The 24,404-nt window shown below is 42.2% G+C and overlaps 1 protein-coding gene across 1 annotated transcript in view; it reads left to right on the forward strand.

Moving 5' to 3' along the window:
• Nucleotides 1–24,404, forward strand: part of FUOM (fucose mutarotase) — a 45,191-nt gene that overhangs the window by 14,228 nt on the left and 6,559 nt on the right. Inside the window, exon 3 of the mRNA XM_088475005.1 lies at nucleotides 23,159–23,229. Within this exon, the coding sequence (XP_088331131.1) occupies nucleotides 23,159–23,229 (71 nt within the window). The remainder of the gene's footprint in view (nucleotides 1–23,158; nucleotides 23,230–24,404) is intronic.

The raw sequence follows: 24,404 nt of genomic DNA on the forward strand, positions 1-24,404 counted from the left end.
GTGTGATGTAATGGGAATAAGGGGAACTACTGAGTGTCATACCATGAATAAGGGACACTACTGTGTGGTATAATGTGAATCAGGGGCACTGTGTGTGGTGTAATGTGAATAAGATTGTGCTACTGTGTGGTGTAAATTGAATTGGGGACTATTGTGTAGCTATGCCCATTCCTTGTGAGACCATGGGCCTGATTCAGAGCTGCTCGCTAGATGCGATCGCTGGCACGATGTGTATGCAAATTGCGTAGAGAGAGCGATCACATAGTGTATGCAGACACCCACCAGCCTGTTTCAAAACTCCCAATTGTGCACATCATGTCCATGAAATGTATGCAACCATCAGTACATGGGATGCAATCGCAGTGCTTGAGGTTGACCATACCCTGCCGCAAGCACTGCGAGCACTTCAGTGTAAAAACAAGCCAGGTGACGTGTACTATGATGCTGTCTTCTAATTATGCACACCTCTAAAACGCCATTGAGATGCTCAGGCACGCCTGCGTTTGCACCTACACTCCCCCGTTTTTAATGGCCAGCCCCTGTTACCACCTACAAACTAGAGATGAGCGGGTTCGGTTTTCAGAGATCAAAACCCACCCGAATTTTGTAGATCCGAGTCGCATCCAAGTCGGCTCGGATGTTCCTGCCTTACTCTGATCTCTCAAATCGAGGCAAAACCATAGAGACGAAATCTCGCGGCTCGCAAGCTTTCGTCTCTATACAGTCAGGTGCATAAATATTGGGACATTGACAGAATTTTCATATTTTGGCCTCTATTCACCACCACAATGGCTTTGAAATGAAACCAACAAGATGTGCTTTAACTGCAGACTTTCAGATTTAATTTGAGGGTAATTACATCCAAATCAGGTGAACGGTGTAGGAATTACAACGGTTTCTATATGTGCCTCCCACTTTTTAAGGGGCCAAAAGTAATGGGACTATCAACTCAAAAGCTATTTCATGGACAGATGTGGGCTATTCTCTCGTTATTATCAATTAAGAAGGTAAAAGGTCTGGAGTTGATTCTAGGTGTGACATTTGCATTTGGAATCAGTTGCTGTCGACTCTCTATGAGATCCAAAGCGCTGTCCCTATCAGTGAAGCAAGCCATCATTAGGCTGAAAAATCAAAACAAACCCATCAGAGAGATAGCAAAAACATTAGGTGTGGCCAAATCAACTGTTTAGAACATTCTTAAAAAGAAAGAACGCATCGGAGAGCTCTGTGTCAAAGTCAACAATCAAAAGAAGATTTCACAAGAGTGAATATAGAGGGTTCACCACAAGATTTAAACCATTGGTGAGCCACAAAAACAGGAAGACCAGATTACAGTTTGCCAAACAACATCTACAAAAAGCAATTACAGTTCTGGAACAACATCCTATGGACAGATGAGACAAGATCAACTTGTACCAGAGTGATGGGAAGAGAAGAGTATGGAGAAGGAAAGGAACTGCTCATGATCCAAAACATACCACCTCATCAGTGAAGCATGGTGATGATACTGGATCAGAACCTCTATATACCCCTGCCTATACCTTCTAATATCCTACCTATAAACCTCTAAGGATGACGCTAATTTGCGTACGCAGTCATACAGTAAATAAAGACTTAAGACTTGGAATCTGTGGTTCCAAAGCACAAGTATTATTCAGGTAAAAGTACAGTCAGTTACACGCTATTGATCCAGAAACAATTCGGCGCAAAGGAATTATACAGACCCAAGTACAGTATACATACGCAGCGCATTCTGGTCCAGATGTTAGGCATCAGCAAGACACCCCTCAGCATTCAGCAAGAAGACTAAAGACCCAGTGTTTGAGCACACATATTTATACCCCCCCAGAATAGACAGGACAATGGAGAAGTTTGTTGCTGATGCTATTGGTTCTCAGGGGGGGAGCATCTGTTACAGAGGGTTTAATAGGCTGGTTCAAATAGACTCATCCCAGCCTCTAACAACTGGGGGTCTCGGCCCTCCCGCCCCCATGCAATATCCTAACAGTTGTTCATAATATATATTTTGTTGCTTGAAGTCTCTGCGGTCCATAAGTTGAGAATGCATGATGCGATCTCCACACCAATAATACCGGAATTCTGTTGAAAGAGTACGCATCAGTACGAACCCAAACACGTCTTTCTTAGCATGTATAAAACCTTAGTTATCAAATATCTTTATTTCACAGCTTTTATACTAACTGAACCAACTTAAATGTTATACTTTAAAGCTTATTAAACCTTTTATGTGGATATGTAATGTGTGAGTATGCAGGGTTTGATATAAAGACGCTAGTTAACTTGGGGCAGATGCGTGCGCATGAAGCTAATAAAACAGTGTTTTCATGCATTCGCTACGCTAATATGCGACTAGTTAACAGCGCAATTGTGCGTATTAATGTGTGTATGAGGAATGGTGCACTTAAATCTCACTTACTAAGTGAACACCTAGCAGTGTTGAATGCTGAGCCTTCTAGTTCCACATGCCCCTTCTCTCAGCAGCCCCCACCTTTCCCAGGCTCAAAAGAAAAGCCCTTTTATTCTCCCAGACTCTTGTGTGAATGCAAATTAGCGTAGAAGAACAAAGAAAGAGACTCCGCACTGGATTGATGCAATTAGAAACACATTCAGAAAAAAAACAACATATATGTCACTCAAAAGGGTGTTAAGAAACACATCCCAGACTAATAAACTGGTTGGTGGTGCTCCCCTGGAGTAAGGGCTATATACAACTTGAAAGGATTGTCCTATAGAGTAGGACAGCAGAAAGAAACTCCTTTTTGGGGGCACTCTTAATAAATCATATACAGAAAATTACTTAATACGTAACCTTTATTTATAGATGCACTTAAAAGGACAGAGACAGACAAACAACAGTAAACAAAGACCATGGTATATAAATATTTTTGAGAGAAAGAAATCAGCTCCACGGTGTTTTGTACCATATATAACTGTAGAGCATGAGCATAGTTTATTCCACGGTATTAATAAACCAAGTGTAACCTTCGTGTATGAAACACAAAGTAAAAGCAGGACTGGATATGCAGTATAATATCCTATTGTATCCCTTTACCATCTAATTGTGATGAAAGAGAATCTGGCGAAAATATTGAGTATGCTTGATACCATAAAGAACAATCAATTATCATATAAACTGGTTCTTGTGTTCAAGCAAAGATAGTGGCAGGCATCTGATATTACAAATCTTGCACTGTAGTGCATAAACATAGAATCTTTATTAAGCATAAGTTAAATGGTTCATAATACCTGTACTAAAATGTACGTTGCAGCCTTCATACACCAGAGAGATATATAATAGGTAATAATAGCCCTATTAGTTAACTGTTTCCTAAGTAAATATGTCATATATATGAACATTGTAATAGTACTTCTCTGAGTAATAGTTCATGCCAATCCTAGATGGGCATATAAAGCTCCATATACTAATGTTAAGCAACTAATTCGTGCAATCAATAAGATGGTCATCAGACAGCATAGATTAGATATAATGATAATAAATAGTTACAATGTAATCATGCAGTCTGCATCAGATTACCCCTATGAAAAAGTTGATAATATCACAATCTTGTAACCAGCATATAGGTCCTTTTAAAGTCTCAAGGAATTAATCACACATATCAGTCAGATCATTATAGTCTGACAGTGTAATTGTAGTTACAATATACTCATACAGTCTGCAGCCGACTATTCAGAAAACTAATGATTGATAATGTCACAATCATGTAACAGGCATACAGGCCCTTTAAAGAATCAAGGGGTTAATCACATATAGATCATAATAGTCTGACCAAAACCATCTGAATGGTAGTACCATCTGAGTCACAAAGAGTTAATTGCGCAGATCATTATGGTATGACCATCACTATCTGATTAGCAATACCCACTGAGTAGCAAGATATCCAGGAGTTAATTGCTCAAAACAAGCTAGGCATTGTCATCAGGTCTGAATGATAGGTGTAACTGCAGGGAGCAAACCAGGGAAACAGAAATAGATAGGGTACCTCTCTGGAGTCGCCGCGATATGCAGCGGAGCTATAAACAAACGCCTGCCATGAGGTCAGCTGGGCACAGCTGATACTCGCGTGGCCTGGACGCGCGTTTCGCCGTTCTGGCTTTGTCAAACAGGAAGCCAAGTGTTAGTGTCATCACCTAGAGGCTTCTTATACGCCGCACATTGTAGTGACGTCACTTATCTCCACCCCTATTTTTACACAGTGGGGTGAGACAGACCAGCAATAGGATAGGTTGCCATAGTAGCAGTTCCTGTTTACCTTTAAGCAATCCGACATATATGAGTTAAATCAGTCACAGACGTTATCACAGTATACTATGGACTGCAGTATGTCACTGAATATAATCTCAATACATTATGTTAGTAACGGATTGTACATTCAATAGTGATAAAAATGAAAAGCATGAAAATATTACATAAATAATAAAAACAATGACTTAAATTCATAAAACTAAAGTAATTCTTAATAGCCAGATCAAACTAACTATTAATAGTGGGCACATTGAAAAGAAGGTGCTGGATATTTTATATATATATATATATATATATATATATATATAACACATGTGGGTGAGTTGGTGAAAGTGCTAAAAATTAAATACAATATACAAATATTAATTGTGGTGGTCAATAACATTTGATCAGACACAAGAACAACATTATATCAATAGATTGTGTAAACAGTTGACACTTAAAAATATGCAGCTGTAAGTAAGCAGGAAAAATGAGTAGCGATCCTATAACCACAAAATCCCATTCAGTCCGTGAGCAATATTGCAGTGAACGGACCCTACTCAGGATGTGTTGTATAGGGTAGCTATTATAAGAAAGGTAAGGTCACTTCTGCTGTTCGTATTACTTGTTAACCGACAGGAACCCTGATGTCATACATACATTGCAGGGTATAATGTCGGACCGAATGAGAGAGTGATTAAAGGTATCTTGGTAAGAATAAGAAGAAACGAAGTATAAGTAGCTCCACTAAGGGAGTATGTCTAAAAACAGACTAGTAGGTAAATACATGGGTCGTAAACCTGCTAATTAAAAGGTTATAAATCCTCATACTTTTGGCAAATAGAAAGATATATTAGTAATATGGATAGTATAAGTAGTAACAGTATAAACGAGTTATGACCCTATAGCCACAACACCCTTTCAGTCCGTGTGTTTAATCACAGTGAACAGACTTCACTCAGGTATGTGTTGTATAGGACATCGATTGGAAGAAAGATACAATCACTTCTGCTTTTCGTATATCATGTTAGCCGAAAAAAACCCTGGTGCTTCAATACCTACTGCACCTGATATACCCAGATGGTCCCCCATCCAGGTACTGATCAGGTCCACCACTGCATAGCTTCCAAGATCAATCGAGATTGGGCATGTCCGGGGTGGTATAGCTGTAGAAGTTTAGGCATTGCAGGGCATAATTGACGGACCAAATGAAAGAGTGATTAGGTACGAAGGTGAGAATACAGTATATTAAGAGAGATATTGCCAGACTTTTGGTATACCGTTTAAGCCTCTATTTTCATATTCTGGGAGATTACTGACCAAAAAAGATAATCAATATAAAGGAATAAACATATAATTGATGTAAGAAAATTATAATTGCAGGCTCTACGGATATCACCTGCTTGTAGGTCATAGTGGACAAATTTAAAATGCATATGAGAATAAGAAACAAGATAATGAATTCTGAGATTGTAAAGTATATAAGAAAACATAAATAAGTAAAAAGAGAAGAGAAGTGAAAGAATATGAGTAGGTCTGAAGAATAAATAGTGTAAACGTGTGGGAGAGTGAGAAATAAGGTATATATACCCAGTATGTCTGTGTGGCGGTGAAGCAAAAAATATGAATAAAGAAAGGAAAAATTAGGTTATATAGTTGTGTGACTGTCTACTGACAGAATTGGTGATTCCTAAATCATACAGTCTATACAGGGAAATAGATAGTTGTGTCATAATGCATAATACAGTGTATAAAGAAAAATATATAAAATACAATAGAAAAAAATAAATAATTTAGTAAATAAGGAATGTGAGGATAAGTGAAAGGAAGAAGAGGGGTAATAGGGTAAGTGGTGTAAAATAGTTACAAGGTGGTAAAATACAAATACGTTAGTATTTTATCAATATCTAATAATATATGCATGTGTCAATAAGAAAAGGATAGGAATGTGAAAAAACGAAAGGAAGGAAAAGAATAAATTACAGGTTACTATCTAGTAACCAAGAGGGTGATACTCAGATAACACGGTCAATGTATAAAATAAGATTACATTGGTAGTGAAGAGCGTAAAGTATTAGTATATTTAAATGAAAGAAAAAAAGAAACCCTGATGTTAACTGCGTGGGTTAGTTCACATGTCATGGAGGTAGAAAAATTCCATAATTCATTTATTCGTTTAAGCCCTTGGGTGCTACAGTCCCCAATCTGAAAATCCATTGACATTCTTTTTTTAAAAGCTCCCTTGTAATGTCTCCACCTCTGATTCCCAATCTTATCCTTTCTAGGCCAAAGAATCTCATCGCCTTATCTTTATCAGGGTGCCTAGTATGGAAGTGTCTTGCTACAGATGTGATTTGTTTCATCCTGGCCAGGTCTGAACTAGCATTTCTCACATTACCTATGTGTTCCAGTATCCTTGTTTTAAAAGGCCTTTTGGTCATGCCAACGTATCTCATGTTACAAGTACATGAGATACAGTATATCACGCCCAAAGTATTACAGTTGGTAAAGTCATCAAGAGGTATCATCATACCATCTTTATCATAAATATGATCCATTTTAGTGATATATTGACAGGCTTTGCATGAACCACATGGATAGGTTCCTTTTGTCTTCAACTGACCAACTCTGATGTTGGAGAAGTGGCTCTTAACAAGATGATCCCGTAGATTGGGTGAACGTCTCCAACTCATGGATACCTTTCTTTTTAGTTTGGTTGCAAGATCCATATCAGAAAGTAATATCGGCCAATGTCTGTTGATAGATTCTTGTATCTCTTTCCACTCTTGGCAATAATTACCGACAAATCTGATTTCTTGATTATTGATTTATTCGTCCTAGTTTGGAATATTAAGGATTCTCTTGGTATTGTGTAATGATGTTTGGGCTTTTTTGATAAGTCTGTTACTATAGCCTCTTTCTTTAAGTTGCGTAGCCAATTCCAAACTTTTTTCCTTATAGACCTTATCCTCAGAGCAATTTCGTCTGTCTGAGGAATTCTCCTCTTGGCATGTTACTCACTGTGGGTGGGAAGTGTGCACTCGAGCTATGCAGGAGACTATTGGTTGCAGTTTGTTTTCTATGTAGTGCTGTTGCCAGCATATTATTGTGATCTCTGTAAATGGCCAGGTCCAAAAAGGTGATTTTGTCTTTGTTGATATCATGTATTAATTTCAGATTCAGGTTGTTATTGTTCAGTATATTGATGAATTCGAGAAGCTTTTCTTCACTACCATCCCATATGACCAGGATATCATCAATATACCGCATCCAACTGATGATATTGTCAGTGTACTGATCATTCCTCTCATGGAATACCACCTCCTTCTCCCACCACCCTAGATATAGGTTGGCATAGGGGGCACAGGCTGATCCCATTGCCGTGGCCCTCACTTGCCAATAGAATTTATCATTGAAGGTGAAGAAATTTTTGTGTAAGATAAAGTGTAGAAGTTGCAGTATAAATTCATGGAATTTGTCCATGCCTTCCATGGCCAAAAAGTACCTTACTGCTTCAATCCCTGATTTATGTCTGATGCTGGTGTACAGGGCTTCTACATCCAGGCTAGCCAATATGTAAGTATCCTCCATAGCGACATCGTGAAGTTTCATAAGTACGTCAGATGTATCGCATACGTATGAGGGTAGGGCTAGTACATGCTTCCTAAGGTGAATATCCACAAAAGTACTAGCTTTTTCAGATAAACCCTCAATACCCGATACAATTGGTCTCCCTGGGGGGTTGTGGAGGTCCTTGTGTACCTTTGGCAACAAGTAGAAAGTGGGTACTCTAGGGTGTTCAGTATATAGATATTGATATTCCTGTTTCGTAATAGTGTTGTTTTGTACTGCTCTATCCAAAATTCTAATGTAAAATTCTTTACAATTCTCCATAGGATTAAGCAGTGTACTGCTGTCCTACTCTATAGGACAATCCTTTCAAGTTGAATGCAAATTAGCCCAGCTACAAGACCCAGACCTAAGATAACACTCTTGGCTTTGAAGTTATTTCTTTGCAGGAAGCTTGCTAATGTAAGGTGTGTATTCTAGCTGGGCCACCTGGAGTGAGAGCAGACGTTATCCAGGAAGCTTATCTACACAGGCTACTTATCACGTGGCCATTTGCTCTGTTCTAGCTAATGCAATATATCCTTTAGGGGAATTATAATAATATGCACTTTATCCAAAACACCCAAACTACATAAAGTCATGAAATGGGCTTTTGGTGAATCGCCGTAACTTATGGCGATGGTCACGGATGCAATCGCATGATGCTAATAGTATTATAGCCACATGTACTAAAGTGTGAGTTTATCTAAAATGGCGCTTAGGCGGCCATTCGCAAAATGGCGTCTTGCGGCCAGTCGCAAGATGGTGTCGCTGCGATTCAATTTTACACTGATCTTGTCTCAGCCAATAATCCAGTTTCGACAATGGTGGTGGTAGTGTCATGGCTTGGGCATGTATGGCTGCCAATGGAACTGGTTCCCTTGCATTTATTGATGATGTGACTGCTGACAAAATTCTGAAGTGTTTCGGGCAATATTATATGCTCATATTCAGTCAAATGCTTCAGAACTCATTGGACGGCACTTCACAGATGGACAATGACCCGAAGCATACTGCAAAAGCAACCAAAGAGTTTTTTAAGGCTAAAAAGTGGAATGTTATGCAATGGCCAAGTTAATCCCCTGACCTGAATCCGATTGAGCATGCATTTCACTTGATGAAGACAAAACTGAAGGGAAAATGCCCCAAGAACAAGCAGGAACTGAAGACATTTGCAGTAGAGGCCCGGCAGAGCATCACCAGGGATGAAACCCAGCGTCTGGTGATGTCTATGCGTTCCAGACTTCAGGCTGTAATTGCCTGCAAAGGATTTGCAACAAAGTATTAAAAAGGATTGTTTAGATTGTCCCATTACTTATGGCCCCTTAAAAAGTGGAAGGCACATATAGAAACCGTTGTAATTCCTAAACCATGTAGGGCTATGGAGAGGTGATGTGCTGTTCTGTCTGCTGTATCCTGGGCTGGTGCTGATCTATTCTGGGCTGGTGGTGTTGTGCTGTCTGCTATGTCCATCAGGGCTGTTGCTGATCCATCAGGGCTGGTGCTGTCTGCTGTGCTGTCTGCTGCGTCCACCTGGGCCCAAGTTCTGGACCCCCCCAAAAAATAAAAATATATTTTTTTGTGTAATATATATTTGTCTGTGTGCGTGTCGGGCTTAACCGCACAAGATCTAGCAAGTCAGCGACGCAACCTAGTGCTGCCCGACTCCCAGTCATCAATCTGTGCTCTGGGCCCAAGTTCTGGAGCTGGAAAAAAAATAAAAACATATTGTCTTTTTTTTCAAATAATTGTCTGTGTGTCTGTGTGCGTGTTAGGCTTAGCTGCACAAGATCTAGCAAGTCGGCAACGCAACCTAGTGCTGCCCGATTCTTGTCGTCATCAATCTGTGCTCTGGGGCCAAGTTGTGGACATAGTGTATTTTTTTGTACATTTTTTTTCTGTGTGCGCATGACTTCATGTGTGTGAATTTTGTAACCGCACCTTGGTTACACTATTGGTGCTTGTGACACTGCTTCAAGACCGCAGAAAATATGGAGGGCTGTCACATGACAGGAGAGCAAGGCCAAGAACCACATGTAGCTGCCGCCAGCAGTTCAACGCCATCAACTTCCTCGTCCTCTATGAAGGCCCATGCCCCAGGGTTTAAGTCACGCCATTGATATGGTAAACCTATTTTTACTGAAGTTAAGAAAAAAATTGAAAAGAAATTTGCCTTTAGATAAACAAAAAATTGGCAATATGCCACTCACTACACGAAGTGACAAGGAAAGGATAAGGCCTTTGCCTTTCTTTATGAAGTCTGCTGGTTCTGATTTGATAGCCGTTCGGAAAAACCAACTGTGTGCCCTGAGAAATCAAAATCACAAATCCCCGAGGAGAGTGCAAGTGTGTCTGCGGTTGCCATGTGTGAGCCAAACCTAAATACTAGTGTACTGGAGGATCCTCCAAGTTCCAACATTTGTGTGCCCTCTGTAAATGTGGGGAAGGGCAGTCAATATCTTGCACACGTCCGTGAGGATGCTTCTGTGGAAGGACACATGGAGGAGGAGGATATTTGGTAGTTGAAGGTGCTAAGGATGATGAGAATGTTGATGATGAAGATGTTGGTGATGAGGATGTTGATGCCGAGGATGTCCTTTTGTGTAAGTAAGGCAACAGTTGTTGCCCATGGATTCAAAAAGCCCATTGTTGTCATGTCGGGGCAAAAGACAAAAAAAAATCCATTTCTCACGTGTGGAATTATTTCCACCCCAATCCGGACAACAGTTGTCAAGCCATATGTAACCATTGCAAAGCAAGAGTGAGTAGAGGGAGAGACCTAAACCACCTAGGAACCTCCTCCTTGTTACGTCACTTGGAGCGCATTCATCAAATATCAAAGTGTATGTCGCCAAGTTCCAAAATGCAAAATGTAACAATTCCAGTGTCACCTACCTGCTCCCTCTCTGTGGGATCCAAGCGCCTTCGATCACCAACACCTGCATCATCATCATCAACATCGTCATTCGTGATCGGAAGAAAATTTAAAAAAACAATTGACTATTAACCAGTCCTTTGATAGAGGAAATAAGTATAACAGCTGTCACCCGGTTTCACAGCAGATCACTGGCGCCATGATGGCTGTGCTAGTATTAGATGGTGAAATAAATAAAAAATGAGGATGATAGTGTGGAGGAAGTGCAAAAGAAGGATGAGGGGGAAATTTGTGTCCTATCTAACGATAATGTGGATGTTGATGATAAGGATGTGGTTTGCGTAAATCAGCCACCAGTGGCAGCAGTTCTTGCTCATGATAAAAAGAAAGCCAGAAAAGCCACGTCTTGGGTGCGGAATTATTTTAATCTAAATTCTGACAACCCTTGTGAAGGCATCTGTTCCATTTGTAAAGCCAAAGTTAAGCAGAGGAAGCGACGTTAACCATCTAGGCACCTCCTCCCTGTTACGTAATTTGCAGCGAGTTCATGTAATTTGTTTAATAAAATTATAATTTGTAAATTAATAACAAGCAGTCCAGTATCAGCTACCAGCAGTTTGGACCAGCGCACGCAATCTCCACCACCAACACCCTCATCATCAACCTCCTCCTTAATAATTGAAGGTAGTGCTTCCAAAAAATGTTTTGTGGGGCCCAAACAAACCAAGGAGTTCAGCCTCAAAAGTGTCAGTCCTAGTGGCTAAAGTGCCTGGTTTGCTAAACTGTGCATGTCCTTTTTAATATCCCACATAAGAGTGGGTGGGAGGGACAATTCCATCTTGCACCTCTTTGCTTTACATTTGGCACAATTTGGGGCATTGCCGACTGACATTATTATAGTTTATTAAACTGCCATCCTGTCTGCCACTGCTGTGTGGCAATGTTTCATAGATGTCTGATATTTTTTTAAACTGCCGTGTGTTTGTGCTGCTGCTCTGTAGCTTACTTTAGCCAGCCAGCTCGCTGCAGCCTTTGGCCTGTATTGGAGAAAAATAGTGACATCAATATTGTGAGCTGTGAGGTGGTTAGAAATGCCTGAAAATGATTGTTATAGAGGTTAATAATACTGTAGGAACAAAAACAGGCCCCAATAATGTGGTTTTAAAACCAGATTCAGATCCAAAACCAGGGGAGATCCAAAACTAAAACACGGGGGTCGGCGCACATCTCTACTACAAACTGCTTCTTCTGTCACTCACTCTGCTGAGCTGTCTATGTGCAGCGAGCGAATGCATTGTGAACTTTCGCTAAGGTATGCACATGCTCACTGCGATGCATACACACAATACATGCACACTGCATACCATTGACAGCAGCGAGAGTATGCATCTTAGCAAGCGGGTCTGAATCAGGCCCCATGTCCCTTTTCGGCACACACTGTCCCTTTTTTAAAATTACAGCCGGGTATGCAGCAATGCATGGGACAGCGTGCTTTACTATATATTGTAGTCGGACTGGGTTTCTTCTAAATAAGAGGAACTTGGGCCTCTGTGTGTGACAAGGAACATGTGTTAAGGTGTGTATAGGGCGAGCGGCCCCGCAATTAGTATTTTATTTTGTTTGTGTCTTTTTTTTAAATTTTTATTGCACCTATGGCCATGCCCCCTATCAAACCACGCTCCCCGAGCTCAGGGCACCAAAGGAAACTTTCGCCCTGAGCCCCAGAATGTTTAGAACCGGCCCTGAGTACAGACGTACTGATATAAGGCTTTCCTGAGTGGGCTTAAATACTGTACAGAAGGCAAGGAATAGCTGGTTGTTGTGAGTTCTGAAGTGGAACTGGAAGGCACAAGCGGCCCATACACAGTGCGATTAGAAACCTCACGATGTGTTGTACAATTGCCCTTGCGTTTCTTCCTTTGAAAGTCTCCATACGATGTGGTCAAATGGTGTACGATTGATCGTTACGATCATACATACATCATAATACATCCTACACAATAGATCGCAAGATGTACGATCCAACAATACGACGGCGGGGACGCGCATTGGCATCGCAAACGTACCAAAACAACACACGATGTGCACGATTGATCGTTACAATCGCTCGAAATCGTGCACATCGTGAAAAAAATCGTACCGTGTATTTGCCACTTAACAGGCCCCTTTTGGATAAAGCTGTGGTACACTGCCGGCTGTCACTGCTCTACTCCCTTTCTTAACACTGGGCTGACTTTCCTTGAAGGCTAAATGTGTGTGGAAGGGAGAGTGGCGCTGCCTAACTGGCTTACTGGCTGGTAATGACAGCATGTGGTAGAAAAGGGTCTATTTACTAAACCTTGAATGGAGATAAAGTCCCAACCAATCGGCTCTTAACTGTCATTTTTCAAACCCAGCTGGGTTTGAAAAATTACAGTTAGGAGCTGATTGCTGGGACTTTATCTCCATTCAAGGCTTAGTAAATAGACGTTTAAAAGTCTCCCCAGTGGCCTGTTGCTATGGCTGCTGAAACTGTGTCACTGCCTGTTCTCCCCTGCTGCTACAGTGGCCTGTGATCTAACCCCGACTGTTAACACCTGCAGCTCCATGCAAACACAGTGTCACCTCAGCCCATTAGCAATGGGGAAAGTCCAAGGGGAGGCCAAAGCGCCACAGAGTTCTAGAGAGGTACCACATTTGAATAAAATGGAATCCTTGTGTAAGATGTCGATATGTTCATAGGAAAGATTCTGAAGGTGGATGCACAGCTCCAAGCTTCATGTTGGTCATGAAGCATTAGGAGGTTATCAATAATGCACATAGAAAATAAACATATACATGTAAATAACATTTTTGTAAATAAATATAGAAACAACACAAACAGAAATACAGCTCCAGTTTGTTAGTAATGGCAACAGGTAAAAATGTTTACTTGGTGTATTTCAATTTAAAATCCGTATCTTTACAGCCACATGTCTGCTCTTATTTCTGTATGTATGTATGTATGTATGTATGTATGTATGTATGTGTTTATTTACTTTTGCACCTTTTAACACTATTTGCTGGGGATTTTTTATAAATGGCTTCCTGACTGCTTTAAGTTTGGTTCTAGTGCGCAAAAGCGTGTACAGTCACATAATGTTTTGTTTATTGCATCTGTAGTCTAAAAAATGAAGATACTTTGAGATAATGCATCAGTCATGCTAAACATGACAAATTATAGGAAAAAAGCTAACCACATTACAGTTAGTGGGGTTTTTTGTTATGTTTTAAACCTTAATACTAATTTTAAAATATTAAAATTATTTGCTTTCATAGGAATTGTAATATAAATTTTTTTTTTTTTTTACAGAATGTTACAGGTTGAGTCTCCCATATGCAAATATTCCAAAATACAGATTAATTTTAGCATGACTGAGATAGTGAAACCTTTGCTTTTTGATGGTTCAATGTACACAAACCTTGTTTAAGGCACAAAATGATTAAAAATAAAGTATACAGTTACCTTCAGGCTTTGTGTATAAGGTGTAAATTAATTTAATGTGTGTACACAAACTTTGTTTGAGCCATAAAATTATTGAAAATATTGTATAAAATGATAATACAGCTGTACTGATATAAGGCTTTCCTGAGTGGGCTTAAATACTGTACAGAAGGCAAGGAATAGCTGGTTGTTGTGAGTTCTGAAGTGGAACTGGAAGGCACAAGCGGCCCATACACGGTGAGATTAGAAACCTCACGATGTGTTGTACGATTACCCTTGCGATCCTTCCTTTGAAAGCCTCAATACGACGTGGTCAAATGGTGTACGATTGATCGTAACGATCATACATACATCATAATACATCCTACACAATATATCGCAATCTTACGTTTTTTCCGTAAGATGTACGATCCAACTATACGACGGCAGGGACGCGCATCGGCATTGCGAACATACCAAAACAACACACAATGTGCTCCCAGTAGTAAGCCCCCTGTAAAATTGCTCCCTGTAAAAGTGCCCCCAGTAGTAAGCCCCTTGTAAATGTGCCCCCAGTAGTAAGCCCCCTGTAAAATTGCCCCTTTTACAGGTTCCCCCAGTAGTAAGCCCCTTGTAAAAGTGCCCCCTGTAAAATTGCCCCTTGTAAAAGTGCCCCCAGTAGTAAGCCCCCTGTAAAATTGCCCCAGGTAAAAGAGAGGATCGGTATGGCATGGCCACCGGTTCAAAACCTGACAGCGGCAGCCCGACATGGGTGATAATCCCGAACAGTGATTAAGGTAAGTAACCCTAATCTCTCCCCCCCCCCCTAACCCTCCCTTAGAGGGGTGCCTTACCCTAACCTCCCCCCTCTTAAGTGCCTAAACCTAATCTCCCCCTTCCCCACTGCTTAAGCCTAAATCTCCCGGGTGGGGTGCCTAACCCTAACCCCCCCCCTTCTCCTAGCTTACACCTAACCCTCCAGGGGGGGTGCCTAACCCGAAGTCCCCCCTGGGAGCCCCTAACCCTCCCTACCACCCCCAGGAGTGAGCTCCGGCTACCGCTGTGGGGAGTCGGGCGCCCGCTGGTTAAATCTCAGCGGGTGCCCGGCAAATGGAGCCTCCCTGCGGCGGCTGGGGAAGGAGTGTGGCGGGGGGGGGGGGAACCCTTGACAAACATTGTCGCTAGGACTAAAATTTTAGTCGACCTGGCGACCGGGATTTGATGAGCCCTGCCCTAACAGGTGTCGGAATTCCGGCGCTAGTATTCTATGCGCTTGCATCCCGTCTGTCGGGGAGTATAACTACATCACCAAGGTACAGATGTGTGCTCATATATTATTACTGCAGTCGCATCAAACAGCTCTTCTCTGCTCACCAGGTCCTGTGCGAATAAGCTTGTGCTGAGCGTCTTTTGCGACTGGGTCTGAATCTGTATACAAAGTGCTGCGATGAATCGTGCCAAGTTCTGTTGTGCTTCGTATACAGACTCAAACGTACGCAGATATACAAGTGTCTCACATCAAAATAATCTATACAGTCTGGTGAAGTGATTTGTTGTATCAGATTGCGACTTTGGACGGTTTTCAATTAGCCCTGAACATTGTTCGGGCGCTAATGGATCCCCTCGATCGTCGAAAACTGGGATTTCTTCTTCAGGGTCCATAGGGCTCCACAGGGAAGACAATGGGGTGTAGGTGGGAGTTGGAGGACTGGATACCAACAGCAAAGCATGCTCTGGTCTTTCCACCTATACCCCGCCCACAGCCTGAGGGCAACTCTGTTTCATTGGTGTCTGGCAGGAACTGGGTCACTGTTTTATGATTTTATTTTTATTTATTTTAATGCTGAGCAGCAGCACGAGACAGTCCTTTTGGGCTTCTGCTCTGCTGCTCCATCACTCCTTCGCGGAGCCATGACACCAGCCCTCGGCTAGGTACTCCCAGTGGGGCTCTGAGGGGGACCTAGCTAGCAAAGCTCCCTGGACCCAAGACTGCAGCCAGGACTCAAGGGGACAGGTAAGGCGGATCCCAGCGTGGGAGACAGACCGGAGGCGCTGATGTGTACACCGGTCCGCCCAGGACTCCACTAGACCACCATTGAGATACAAGCACTGGTGCAGGGCACAGTTTAAGGTAAGGGGACCCGGTGGTTAATGTTATCATAGGGGAGAAGGTGCTCTTCCTGCAGCACCTCCCCCCAGCTCAGGGCGCCATTCCACTGCGGTCTTGCTGCTCCTCCCTCACCTTACGCCCCGTCTTGAGACACACGGCAGCCATTTTCTGCTATCAGGTCTCCGGGAACGCTGGGTCCAGTCTCCTTGTATACCTCTCCCAAGGGCCAGGTTTATACAGCACTACATCCTACCAGCCACTGCGGTCTGTGTAGTTGATTTTAGTGCCCACTGCAGTTACATTGTATATTCTGCATTTGCATGTGACTTGTGCTAGCGCTTCTTTTTTTCCTATTACTGTCAGCTTATACCTTTCCCTTTATTCTACTATAACCCTGGCATACTAAGGTATAGGGGGAAAATTGTATCTCACATCGCCCTATATATGTGAGGGCTATCACATACTATATATTGCTGTTGCGCACTACAGTGTGCCATATTGCACATGTATCTGAGTTGCTCACTGCACTGTCAGATAGTTTGTTACATTATTCTTACAGCTATGTCTGGCAGAGGCAAGAATAACAAACAACCTGCTGCTCCCACTCTGGTGTTTTGTAAGTCCGGAGGACCTCATTCAGTCTTTGTGCATCTTGTTATACTGCCCCGGGCCCATCAGCCTCGGTGTCCTCTCCTCAGGACCCACCTTGGGCTACTTTTTCACAGGTGCTGGCAAAATTTGCAGACCACTTAAAGGTCCCTATGGGATGGCCACAGCAGGTACTCCCTGCAACTCCTTTGCCTCCCCCATAGGTTGAATACTTTCTACCTCAGTGCAGAGTCTGGCGGATACTTCTACAGCCTTTCAACAAATGTTGCAAAAGGAGAGACCCTTACCTAGTAAATCTACTAAGCGTGATGTTATCTTCCCAATCCACCCAGCTATCCGATTCTAATTATCATCTGGGGAGGCAGAAGATGCAGACCTATCTCACTCTGACTCCCCCCTCGGGAGAAGAGGATCCCTGTAATTTGAATATACCTGCACTTGTGAGAGCAGTAAAATGTATTCTTCAAATAGAAGCGACCAGAACCTGCTCATAAGGCAAAAGAGCCAGTATTTAAGCAGCAAAGGATAGTTTTACCAGAGTTTTCTCACTCTGATCAGCAATCTGATCATATGAGTGAGGCATGGAATATGCCCAGTAAAAGATTTCAGCTGCCTAAACGTTTAAGTTCCTTTTACCCTCTTCCTGCTACTGCAGTGATTCCCAAACTCTGTCCTCAAGGCACACTAACAGTACTGGTTTTAGTGATATCCATGCTTAAGCACAGATGGTTAAATCAAAATACCTAAGGTACTAATTAAGTCACCTGTGCTCAACTATGGCTATCCTTAAAACCTGGACTGTTATGAGGACCATGGTTGGGAGCCCCTGCGCTACTGATTGCACTAAATGTGATGTTCCCCCAGCAGTGGATTCCCACGTGACACGTCTGGTCAAGAATGCTACCTTACCTATCCATACTGCAACCACATTGAAGGAGACTATGGATAGAAGGATGGATGCTTGTCTAAAATTGATATACTCTCTTACAGGAGCTATTACTCATCCTGCTAGGGCTTACCGCCTGGGTGACAGAAGCCATTAGGAGTTGGGCAGAGGCCCTAGAAGAAAATCCTATTTATTTATTGCAAAATTTTATTGCATAATGTATTTATATATAATTAGTAATTTGGAGTTGTGCACCTGTAATTTGTCTTTTTCTGTGCCTGCATTAATGTTCTCAACAGGTAGCACCTCCCATTATATATATTCAGGGTGTGCAGCCTAGGATCCTTTCCGATATCCTGTTTGGCCCAGAATTAGACAAAATTGTGACTACCTAGGCAGCTTCCAAGATCGCGTTCCTGCCCTCTGCATATAATGCAGCGCTTTGGATGACATCCTTTTAGGTCCTTTCGTCCTCAAGGAAAAGCTAAAGGTCAGTCCTTTCCAAGGCATCAGGAATCAACTAAGGCCTCCAAGCCTAGGACCAAACAGACATGGGCTACTAGACGTCCACGTACCAAATCTAAGGACAAGCCTTCAGCCTGTGGGGGCTCCAAGGGTGGGAGGCCAACTTCTTCAATTTGCCCAGTTCCAGCGTCAGACCATATCAGACGCCTGGGTAAGAGGAGTGGTCTCCCACGGATATGCCCTCTTCTTCCTAAGGCAACCCCCCCCCCAGCAGTTCTTTTGCACAGGACCTACATCGGACCCAAGCAAGCCACTGCTGTTCCAAAAGGCCATTCAGTCCTTAGTGCTCTCAGGAGTAATAATTCACGTCCCCTGCTATTATTCTGCACTTTTTTTTGGTTCAGAGGCCCAACGGGTGTCATCAGCCTATCCTCAACCTCCAGTCTCTAAACAAGTTTATCAGGGTGCCCAGGTTTCGTATGGACACCCTCCGCTCTATTATCCTAACTATGGAGCCTTTGGACTTTATGGTCCTCTGGACATTCAGGACGCTTGCCTACATGTACCTATAGTGCCTTCTCATCAACAATATCTCCAGTTTGCTATACTAGAGCAACATTACCAGTTTCAGGCTCTGCCTTTTGGCCTTTCAACGGCTCCTCGGGTCTTTACTAAGATCATGGCAGTTATGGCGGTCTATCTTCGTTATCAAGGGATCAGACTGCTCCCATACTTGGATGATCTCTTGCTGTTTGCCAGCTACCCAGAAATTCTTGACCGCCATCTACAGGTAACCATTTCCTTTCTAAAAACGCATGGTTGGCTGATCAACTGGGAAAAGTCTTCCTTGACACGTTCTCAAAGAATGGTACATCTGGGAGCCCTCCAGGATTCTCAAGTTCAGAGAATCTTCCGAACAGCAGGCACAATCTTGATATTACAACACCTGTTGCACAGACTACTACACAGTCACGAAGTGTCAATCCACTCTGCAATGCAGACCCTGGGATCCATGGTGTCCACCTTTGACATGGTGGAGTTCACTCAATTTCATTCCAGGCCCCTACAACACCTGATCCTTTCCAGGTGGAACGGACTGCCCCATCTGCTTAGATCCCAGACGATGGGCCTCCCCCCATCCTCCTCACGTTTTTTGGATTAATTAGAGGGGTTAACATTTCTTAGACAATTTTTTCAGGTATAATCCTGACATATATATATATATATATATATATATATATATATATATACAGCTTACACAAGTTAGATTAAAACTAGTTAAAAGGGGTACATGAGAAAATGTGATCACAAAAATGATTAATTATAAAATTTTATCAAAATAAACAAAAAGCACTGATCCGCGGCACTCACCATTCCTAGATTTGGGGTGCAACATGGTATGTGACCACATTGTTTAAATAGAAATCACAGGGGCTCTGCACTCACCATAATAACTAACAATAATAAACATAATAAACAGTGGGGTTTTGGTTCATGAATTGATCAATGCATTTCAGCTTGCAGCCCCCGTCACAGGACCACACTTTACTGCAAGTCCCTACTCTATTGCTCAGAATTATAACATGGACATAGCCATCACATTAGTGTTAAACTCAGGGTATCAAGGTTTAAAGCTCAAAGCAAAGTTGCTCATTTATTTATTTATTTTCCCATACTGGCCCACACAGTGTGATTTTTGAACCAATAAGACAAATATACCTAACAGGGAAACATAACTAAAAGTTAAATATTCCTATAGTTATCTCCCAAAGGGAATAATAATTATTGATTTGATTTATACCTTTTATAGTGGATGATGACCCTGAATATTGAAATATTTTTTTTTTTCCTATTACAAAGAATAATAAATCATAAAAATATATGGTGGAATACACAAGAATAAACTACACAAGCATACTTATTGATTATATTCATAATAAATATACAGCGGGACCCTTTGTTTTAAACACTCTTTATTTGTTATGTCAACACAATATATGTTTTGTCCAAGTCTAGAAACATTTTTGTTTCTTTTAAATATTTTGCTGTTTATTAAATGTTACATGTTGATTTTATATGAACTAAGGAATAAAAGTTATATTTTAATTCATTTTTGTGCACCTCAAAAAAAGGACCACTTCTTTTTTTGCTCTTGAAAATTTAGTGTATCTATAGTTGTCAGTAGGCTGCACCCCCAAAGTAATCAATATGTTACATTAGCATTAGAATATAACCATTAATTGAATGATATGGGGTTCTACAGTGTTTGAAATATCTAGAAATTACAGAAGTGGTGCAGTAGTCGCATTCTCTTTTGTAATATTCTTCAGGGCAAGCCAGTACAAGTACAGTCCGACATTGTCACGGCAGTGGCCTACCTCAATCACCAAGGAGGCACTCTTAAGTCGGACAGCAATGGCAGAAGTATCCCACATTCTCAAATGAGCTGAACGCCATCTCCGCAGTGAGAGTGGTCTCTACATCCAGATGTCTTTCAACTCCAGGTGGACAAATGGGGTCTACCAGATGTGGACCTCATGGCCTCAAGACACAACCACAAACTTCCAGTGTATGGGGCCAGGACAAGGGATCCCAACGCGGCCTTTGTGGACGCATTATCTGCGAGGTGGACCTTCCATTTGGTGTACCTCTTCCCTCCAATATCCCTTCTTCCTTGGGTTCTTCAGAAGTTCAAACAGGAAGGGGGCACAGTCCTGTTGGTAGCTCCGGCTTGGCCCAGACGCAACTGGTACTTCGATCTTCAAAGTCTCTCCATAGACACTCCTCCAACTTCCTCTTCAACCAGACCTATTGTCTCAGGGTCCCTGTCTACTTCTGGACCTGGCCCGCCTGTCTTTAACTGCTTGGCTCTTGAGACATCCCTCCTAAGGGCTAAGTGATTTTCTAGCTCTGTGGTCCAGACCATGCTTGGAGCACGTAAACCGGCCTCGGACAAAATTTATCACCGGATATGGCATACATATTTCCAGTGGTGTACTCCTAGAAGCTATGACCCTCAAGTTTTTAAGGTTTTTAAAATACACTTCATGCTGGATTGGATCTTGGCCTGGCATCTCTGAAAGTGCACGTCTCCACTCTGTCCATCTGGTTCCAATGTAGAATTGCTACTCTACCGGATGTTCACACCTTCCTAGGTGTTCTACATATACAACCACCCTTTATCCCTCCTGTGGCTCCGTGGGATTGGTCAGTGGTTCTCCACGCACTTCATGAACCTCCAGTCGAACCCCTGGAATCATGGCGGTCAAATGGCTCACTGCGAAGACTCTGTTTCTTCTGGCTATAGCATCTGCCCGTAGGGTTTCGTATTTAGGGTGCATTCATGTCGCTCCCCCTTTTCTTTTTTTAATGTTTCATCAGGACAGGGCTGTTCTTAGAACATGCCTGGGCTTCCTTCCCAAGGTGGTTTCTCGTTTCCACCTTAATGAGGAAATTGTGGTCCCGGTCTTTCAATCATCAGACCTCTTGGCTGGTGAGGCTTCGTTGGATGTGGTCCGTGCTCGGATCTACGTGGACCGTACTAGTGCCATGAGGAAATCTGACTCTTTCTTCATCTTATATGGATTCCATAAGAAGGGATGGCCAGATAACAAACAGAGACTCTGGCCAGATGGCTTCGCATGACTATCTCACAGGCTTATACTCCGATGGGCCTTCCTGTGCCGGCTACAGTATCTGCTCATTCTACTCACCCTGTGGGTCCCCCATGGGCAGCTCGGCATGGCACCTCTGCTGAACAGCTAGGCAAGGTGGCCACGTGGTCTTCTGTCCACACCTTTCTTAGGTTTTATACCTTTGATACAGTTGCCTCTCAGGATGCTTCCTTCGGGGGGCGGGTTCTCCTCTCTGCTCAGGAGCATCCCTGCCCTTGAGCAACTGCTTTGAGACATCCCCAATGTCTCCCCTGTGGAGCCCTATGGACTCTGAAGAAGAAAAGGAGAGTTATGGTAAAACTTACTCTTGTTAACTCTTTCTTCGAAGTCCATAGTGTCCACAGGGCACCCGCCCTGACGCACCTGGCTTCTATGGGTTTATTTTCTTGGTCACTTGTTTCCTTCTTTGTGTGAGAGTGTGATTCTTCAGTATACCAGCCTTCCTTCTCTCCTATCCTGCTCCTGCCGTGGGCTTGTTAACAAAATTGAGTTGCCCTCGTACTGTAGGTGGGGTATAGGGGAAGGACCGGAGCTTCCTGGGATTGAAAAGCTTTGCCGTTGGTGTGTCCGGTCCTCTAAGTCTCACCTACACCCCATTGTCTCCCCTGTGGACCCTATGGATTTCGAAGAAAGAATTAACAAGGGTAAGTTTTACCATAACTTTCCTCCTTTCGCCATTATCCCCGTTTTTCGCCAATGGTTTTTTTCACCCTATCCTATTATTTCTAACGAAATAATACGCTATATCTTAGGAAAACACACAGGGTCCGCGATAAGCTCTCAGACCTATGTGTTTTCACGTTTCGTGGGGTGAAAAAACTGCACTTATCGTGGATTATTTTTCTGGACACATCAGGGCTGCCCTCGGGGCTAATTGGATAGCCCCAGGGAATCCATTAGCGCCCGAACAATGTTCGGGGCTAATTGGATACCCCCGTAAAGACTTCTTTTGGGGCAAAAAAAGACATAAAAAAGACTCTTACAGCAAGCCAGGTCGCACAGGACCTGGCGACTCACTCGCGCCGCATGGAGTATTGAGGCTAGGTTTATGAGGACACATCTGTTACTAGACTTGGAAGACTTCACAGAATCCTGAAATGAAAAGAAGTACAGTAAGTATAATTGTCACCTAGGTACCTGCTCACATTGCAGATGCATACAGTCCTTTTTAGGTCTTTCACAAAGTGTTAATTATAACATTCTAATGTTTCTTTTATTAAGGCTTGGGTATTCCTAGGCTTTTGGAAGCCATTCTGCAGCTCTTCCCAATGGATACCTACTTCCCAAGACCTGTGAGTGCTATGTTGTGTGTAGTAAGCAATGGATGTGTGTAAGTGTTATCATGTATGTGTTTTAATTTAAAATGGTTTGACCAATCTGCAGAATAATACTTTAAAGCTGCAAGTGCACATGAGAATATAACCATAGTTTCTGCATCAGTGGTGCTGGTGCTAGCCTTACAAGGGGAAGTGGTTTTTCAATGCTGCAAATGCACAAGCGTTTTTTAGTTGTACTCTTTCTGTGTTGTACTGCTAAAAATACATGTAAAAAAACTCAATAAAATGTAATAATAGAGGGCACATTACCTTTTTATTTATTTTTCCTTTAATGTATTCCATTTATTTGGCCTTACATTGAGAGACAGCAGAAACATCTTGTGGAGTTCTTTTGACCTTTTAGCCTGCAATATGGCTTCTCAAACATATAAAGACCACACTTAAGGTGCTTATCCACTAGACGAAAGTGGAACGACTGTATGATTACAACATTGTAATCGTGCAGTCGATCTCCATCCTGTGCAGTGGATAATGTGTCTACACTGAACGATATGTCATTCAGTGCAGGCACCCTCCCTCATCCCCGAGCATGTACAACCTGTTGTTATTGGCAAATTGACCAGCATGTTCAGGCGATGATTGATGTCAAATGACCAGCGGGAGCGCGCATCGCTGGTTGTTTTGGACATTTTAATGCACGATTTATGAGCGATTAATTAGCAATTGAACGATAATGATATCTATATCGTTCAATCGCTCATTTTAATCGTCTAGTGGATAAGCACCTTTACTGTTTCTGTACTCTCTCTTTCCTCTAAAATATTGTAGGAGACTTTCTATGAAGTTAGATTCATAAGTAACTGTATTACCTCACTAAAAGAATGGGTTTCACATTTGAACAATAAGTAGTATATTATGCACACATTAAAGGAACACTGACAATTAAATACAAAATATTTCCTGGTGTTTAGTATTAGAGAGAATCTGGCTTTATGTTGCTATTTTATTGTCTTGTGCACTATGGACCTGATTCACAGTTATATGTACAGTAAATCCAGCTCTCATACGCTGCATATTCCAAGGAAAACAACGTGGAGTTTTGATTCTACAATATCCATGTCGACATTCACAATGGCGGCAGTGGTAAAATGTTGACAGGCAACATGTCGACAATCTCAGAATGTCGACAG

This window comes from Taudactylus pleione, unplaced genomic scaffold (assembly GCF_031769625.1).
Source record: "Taudactylus pleione unplaced genomic scaffold, aTauple2 ptg000157l, whole genome shotgun sequence".
In the NCBI taxonomy this organism is placed as follows: domain Eukaryota; kingdom Metazoa; phylum Chordata; class Amphibia; order Anura; family Myobatrachidae; genus Taudactylus; species Taudactylus pleione.